We start from the raw sequence: 6783 nt of genomic DNA on the forward strand, positions 1-6783 counted from the left end.
TTAAATAAAAATGCAACGAAGTCTTAAGGTCCAAAGAGGCTCATAAACTGAGCAGTAGTCAAAACAAAATAAATATGAAAAGCGCCACATCCGGCAATATAGAACTGAAAAGTGCCACATCCGGTGATAAAAAACATGCTACGATGCCTACACACCTAGCCTATTATTATCTCTCCACCCAAATCGGCTGAAGATAGCCCGTGCTACCGTCTCCCAGCGGTTGCACCCAATAACCAAAAGCTCCATGAAGTCCGCATGAGTAAGGACCACGTACGGATCCATGTTGTAGCTCTGTAGATAACCTGCAACTAAATGGTGAATTTTGTCCCATTAAAAATCATATCATTCCTAGTGTTCCATATAGCCCAGAATAGTGCATGTATTCCTATCCGAATATGTTTTGCGATGTGTATGTCCACTCCATTAAGCCACGTCCCAAATAACGTGTTTATGCTACTTGGGGAATGAATGTTAATATCTATATGAATTGGTCGCCATAATAATTTTGTGAGAGGACATTCGAGAAAGAGGTGTTAAATCATTTCATTTTGATCACAAAAACAGCACCTGGAGTTACCAACTCAATTCCTTTTCACTAAGTTATCTTGGTTAGAATGACTTCTTTGTGGACAAACCACATAAAGATTTTAATTCGAAGCGGAACTTTAATCTTCCAAATGTGCAAAGACCTCAACAATGGCCCGGGGTCAATTAGGTCCGGATACATGGATTTCACTGAGAATATTCCATTTGTGGTTAACTTCGAGCGAATTGTATCCGCCTGGTCAAATAGCTGAACATCCATCAACCTATAGACCAGGTGCAACCAAGCATTCCGACGTTCCCCTACTAGGGATCTCCTAAATTGGATATTAAGCGGTATTGAGTATAATACTGTGGCGACATAATCCTCCTTACGCTGCACAGTATTATATAAGGAGGGATATTGCAAAGCCAAAGGCGTCTCCCTAGCCATGTATCCTCCCAGAATCTAGTAGTGGTACCATTACCAACTAGGAACTACACCCGTTGGAAGAAAGTAACTTTCATCCTCATTAACCCCTTCCAAAAGGGTGAGTCTGTTAGCCTAGCGGTGAGATGGGCCAAAGTCTTAGAGTGTACGTATTTATTCCGTAAGATTTGCACCCACATACTCCTCGGTCTCAATAGATATTCTGTATAGCCACCTGCTAAGCATACATCTATTCTTTACCTCTAAATTTTCGATCCCTAACCCGCCCTGGTCTTTTGGTCTACAAATGATATCCCATCTAGCCAATATGTACTTCTTCTTGGCCTCATCACTTTGCCAAAAGAATCGGGATCTATAGAAGTCAAGTCTTTTCCGTGCACCTACCGGTGCCTCAAAGAAAGATAGAAGGAACATCGACAGACTCATCAAAACCGGATTTATCAAAACCAATCGACCTCCGTAAGACATTAGCTTGCCCTTCCAGCAGCTCATTTTCTTTTCAAATCGGTCTTCTATACATTTCCATTCATTGTTCGTTAAACATCTATGATGAATTGCGAACCCTAGATAACTAAAAGGTAAGGATCCCATTTCACAACCGAACAAATTTCTATAGTCATCTTGTTCCTCTTTGGATCTCCCAAAGCAGAACAATTCACTTTTATTGAAGTTGAGTTTGAGCTCAGATAATTGCTCAAAAAGACAAAATACAAGCTTCATATTCCTAGTGTTTGCAAGATCATGTTCCATTAATATAATAGTATCATCCGTGTATTGTAGGAAAGAGACACCCCCCTGTACAAGGTGGGGGACGAGTCCTCCTACTTGGCCACTCTCTTTGGCCCGACCAATTAGTACTGCCAACATATCCGCTACAATGTCAAACAGCATAGGAGACATGGAGTCTCCCTAATCCCTTACGTGTCTGGAAATAATGTTATATATTATCATTGACTTCTATTCCGACACTACCTTTCTGTATGAATGAATCCACCTGAGATCTCCAAGATTCATTGAACCCCTTCATATGTAAGGCTTGCTGAAAAAAGGGCCATTTGACCTTATCATACGCTTTTTCAAAATCCACTTTAAAGATAACACCATCTAGTTTCTTCGTATGGACTTCACGCAGCGTTTCATGTAGGACCACAACCCCTTCAAGGATGTGTCGTCCTGGCATGAAAGCAGTTTGTGTTGGTTGCACAACCGAATGGGCTATTCGTGTCAACATGTTCGTGCCAACCTTTGTAAAAATCTTAAAGCTTACATTGAGAAGACAGATCGGTCTGAATTGCTCAATAAGAATAGCCTCAACCTTCTTTGACAACAACGTTTTTGTTCCAAATTTGAGGTGAAACAGGTTTAAGTGACCATCGAACAAATCATGGAACATAGGCATAAGATCTACCTTTATGATATGGCAGCATTTTTTATAAAATTCCGCCGGGAACCCATCCGGCCCAGGGGCTTTATTATGCTTCATTTGCATTATTGCATCAAACACCTCTTTCTTAGTGAACGGAGCAGACAACACCTCATTCTCTTCTAAGTTAAGTTGAGGTATGTTCCCAATCGCACTCTCTTCTAGAGCTATGAAACTTTCCTAGGGTGCTCCAAAAAGCTTCTAATAATAATCAGAGATGTACAATTTTAGTTTCTCATGTCCTACAATTGTACCCTCATCTTGTTCGAGTTGAATTATCTTTCTCTTTCTATGTTTCCCATTAGCTATCATGTGGAAAAACTATGTATTATCATATTCTTGGACGATCTTAGAAACCTTTGCTCTAAGCGCCCATTTCATCTCCTCCTCTCTCATAAGGGCTTGTAACTTCTTCTCGTTCTCATTCTTAATATCTCGCTCAGACATATTAAGAAGGGTGGATTCCGCTTTGACATCAAGTTCATTAATAATTTGTGCCAGTCTCTCCTTTTCAACTTTATAAATACCACTTTGGTTTTTGGCCCATCCCCTCAAGAATTGGCACAAATGTCCACAGCTTGCCGGTTGTAGCTCACCTCACGAACGGCTCCAGCAAAGCCACCATCGCTGGGATGCAACTTTCACCGACGCCGGTTCCAGCACACAGGGGGCACCCAAGTCGCGTCACCGACTGCCTCCCGGCAGATTGCACCTCACCGCCCCCAGTAAGCAGCTAGCCCTGGTAGCCGATGGTCGTGGCATTGTCTCAAAACCAGAGTAGTGGTGGCCATGGCCGCTGTTTCAGATCTGAAAGACGGGTAGAGGAATTCGCCTTGGAGATGGGTGGAAAGGGCTTTGAGTAGGTCTGCTCGTTGGGCGGAGGCTGCCAACGGGCAGTGGTCAGGCCGGGATTGGAACAGAATTTCAGAGAACGGCGGAGGCGCGGATGGGAGGAGCGGAGCAACGAGTGTTGAGACAGAGCACTGCTACATAGACGACACCTTGGCAACCGATGTATGCACGACACATGTTGACAGCCGTCCATCACTTTGGTTGCATGGGTTGGTACCATCGATCGCAGCTTCGTTCAGAGATCGGCCGCCCATGTATCATGTGCATAGTGATTTCGGTTGAGAAAAGGATAAGGAGATTGGGAAAGTGAAGATAGACACGAGCGTGGGAAAGGGACCGGACACTCGTCCAACGCTTGTGTTATTTGTGCGACGTTTGATTTGTCGCAATCCAACGGCGCGTGTTGGACCGGCGCGGCCATTAGGCCGGCCCGCCAGTGGGAAACGTTTCTCATTCTTTTTTGCCGGGCCGGACAAGTCTGTAATCGAAAGTACTAGTGTTATGACTTCCTATCACCAAAGTTGCATATGTATTAACAATTGAATTTCCACTGAAAAATGGTGTGATTGTGAAGATAAAATATAAATAGTGTGCAGCCAATGCAGCATCCGGGGCCAAGTGGAGAAGAGATAACGGCTGCCGCTCTTGGACTCATCCGAGGCCAGGTGGAGAAGATGAGGCCACGCCAGGCCAGGCTGCTTTAGTCACGGCTGACGGCAGGTTGGAGGACGATCGAAGCAAGACAAGGGCTGACGGCTGTTCGCCTCGCCACCGAGCACGCGCCGCACTCTGACGTCCGGCGACACCCGAGCTTTGGATTCGTGTGACAAAAGTGCAAGACAAAGGCTGCTGACGTCTGGACACTCCAGTACAACACTTCTCACGCACGCACGCACGCGGTGGCGCTCCTCACCCAACACGCGCCGCCCGGCCGCAGAGAAGAAGAAAGTACCAGTTCACTCATTGTCAAGCCAAGCCTCGATCCCCAGTTCCCCAGCCAACACTCGCCGCCCGGCTGCGCGATGGGAGATCCAGACGAACACGAACGTCAAGCCGTAGCCGCCGGGGAGCTTATCTCTGCCTGCAACCCTCCTCCCACCGAGGGTAACGCCGTCGTCGGCGTGGCAAACCTGCCGCCTCCTGGATTCCTCGCGGCCCTCCCACACGCCGGCCTGAACACCAGGGCCGTCGGCCTGGTCGATCCCGCCAGGCAGGAGCCCAGGGGCCGCGCGCTCGGCCGGGGAGACAAGCGCCGCTCCGTCCAGGGTCTCGTCAACGAGATCGACCACAATTTGCCGGCGGGAGAAGCCCCGGAGGAGGGCGAGGGCAGCGCGGTGGAAGCCCCGCAGGAGACGCCCACGCAGAGGAAGCGCACGCATCGATCTGCCATCAGGTCTGTGCTAAACTGGTACGGTAATTATAGTTTGGTTTGTTCTACTGTGGAGAATCTCGAGGCGCTACATCTGGTGTTAGCTCGTGGAATCGTTGCATATCTGACGCACCGTTGATCCTGGCTAGTGTTTTAGTCTAACTGTTGTGTAAAACTAGAAAGAAATACTTAATACATATACTACTACATTTTTAGATTTGATTTCTTTATGTAAGTCTAGTTAGTAGTATAAAATGTACTTATACCAAACACAAGAGATTAACTTATGAATTAGTTACGGTGATATTAAAATCGAATTGATCATCCTTTATGAGATTGGTTCGGTACTAGAATTAGTTTTAAACTAATAATTTCATGCTTTAGTGCCAATGTTATATGTACTTGAGATTGATATATATACTGTTGTGTTAGGAGGAGGAAGCAGAGTGGGTCCTCGACCATGGCCAACCTGGACGACGATGGCCAGAACAAGGATGAAAGCACCGGGTTGGGGCTCTCCGCGAAGCGGAAGAGGAAGAGGAGCAAGTACCTCTTGCTGCCATACACCAACGATCTTGACGGGCTGGATCTCGACGAGAAGGAGGAGGATGTCGGTGTCCGGGAGATCTTGCTGTTGGTGCGCGGCTTCGCCAAGGACATATTTCATCGGAGGTATTTTCCTCGGGCTGCAAAGGGGTATCTCGGAAGGCTTAGGAGCACAACGTTCTTGCCGGAGAATACTTTTGCAAATGGTGTTGTTGTTCCTGAATGTCCAGCAGAGGATTCTTTTGCAAAAGCTACTGCAGATGCTACAATTGTGGTATCTGATTCATCATGTGATTCTGAAAAGAAACAAGGCGAAGGTGCATTCAAGGGGAGCGGAGGGAAGAATGATCAAGATGGAAGTGGAGGTTCTTCTATCAAAGGGAAAGAGGTGGAGAAAGCCCCTCCACCAAAAAACCATCTTGACCATGGCTTACTTATTACTCCCACTATTCCTATCAGGCAAGTGAGGCCAGAAGGTGTGATAAGCCATGTGAAACCAGGAGTTGAGGTAGATACTGTCACAAGTGTGCAGAGGCCAACGGAAGAAAACGTTCCTCCTACAACTGGTTTGCTTCCTATGCATGAAGGCATATCTTCTCAGCCCACACATGGAAATGAAAACATTGTCCAAGAACAAGAACCTAATGCTTCTCTGCAGGTGATGGTTCTGAAGGTACCGAACGTTCATCCACCCCCACACCTGCCCCGACAACTCAGCTGAGCATCCCTGAAATGATGAGGGGGGTCAAGCACATGATCTCGCACCTGCAAGATGGAGTCAAGCCCATCCAGGAGAACCTTCTAGGCGATTTGCAGAGGCTTCTGGCAAACCTGGACAGGGCACAACCCGGGCCTTCTAGCTCCGCGACTGCTACTTCATAGCCCCTGTCCACCGTCTGGCTTCGTGGCTCTGGCCTCTCCATAGTTCTTGTTGGTGTATGGGATCTTATTGTTTTCTTTTCGTGGAGCTTCTTTTTTCCATTTGATGATGAACAAAATGTAATTGCAAAGTCAATGTGAATGGTAGACATTATTATCATGTCGTTGCTTGCTTGCTTGTCACTTAAGACCTTTTTCTATACATCAACCCTCATTATACAACCATGATGCACCACGCCCCGGCTACCTCCACAATGCAGCACGCCCTGCCGCCTCCTTATTGTACCGAGCCGACCACCTCCATGTTGCACCACCTACAACCTTCTTCCTCACCACATGTCGGTGATGGATCCGACTCACCCCTACGATCTGATAACACTTGACGACAGAGGGCCACCCCGTCGCAGGCTGCCTTCCACCTCCCCACCTGACGATGGATCCATGCATCAAGCATCGTCGTGAGCACGTATAAATCGTCCGCTTGGAACTTGGGCGACATGGTTAGGAGACACGACAGCAGGCGTCAAGGAGAGTGTGTAGTTGACAAAGGACGAGCGCGCTGAAGAGTTTGTTGCATCTAGGGCATTCTCTCTTGCGCTGCTTCCCTCTATTTGTTGTGGTGCTGATCTCTAGGCCTACTATTGGTGACAATGATGCAACGAACGTCTCCCACGCCCTCCTCCCATGGCCTCCCTGAAACGACCACAAGCCGGTGATCTGGTCGTGCGACAACTACGATAC

At 47.3% G+C, this 6783-nt stretch overlaps 1 protein-coding gene across 1 annotated transcript; it reads left to right on the forward strand.

Moving 5' to 3' along the window:
- The first annotated feature begins 4195 nt into the window (after positions 1-4195).
- Positions 4196-6184, forward strand: LOC125549428. The gene is made up of 2 exons (XM_048712843.1): positions 4196-4641; positions 5050-6184. The coding sequence occupies exons 1-2, from the start codon at positions 4271-4273 to the stop codon at positions 5882-5884; spliced, it is 1206 nt and encodes a 401-aa protein (XP_048568800.1). The 5' UTR covers positions 4196-4270; the 3' UTR covers positions 5885-6184.
- Positions 6185-6783: the final 599 nt, after the last annotated feature.

This window comes from Triticum urartu, chromosome 3 (genome assembly GCF_003073215.2).
Source record: "Triticum urartu cultivar G1812 chromosome 3, Tu2.1, whole genome shotgun sequence".
Lineage (NCBI taxonomy): Eukaryota > Viridiplantae > Streptophyta > Magnoliopsida > Poales > Poaceae > Triticum > Triticum urartu.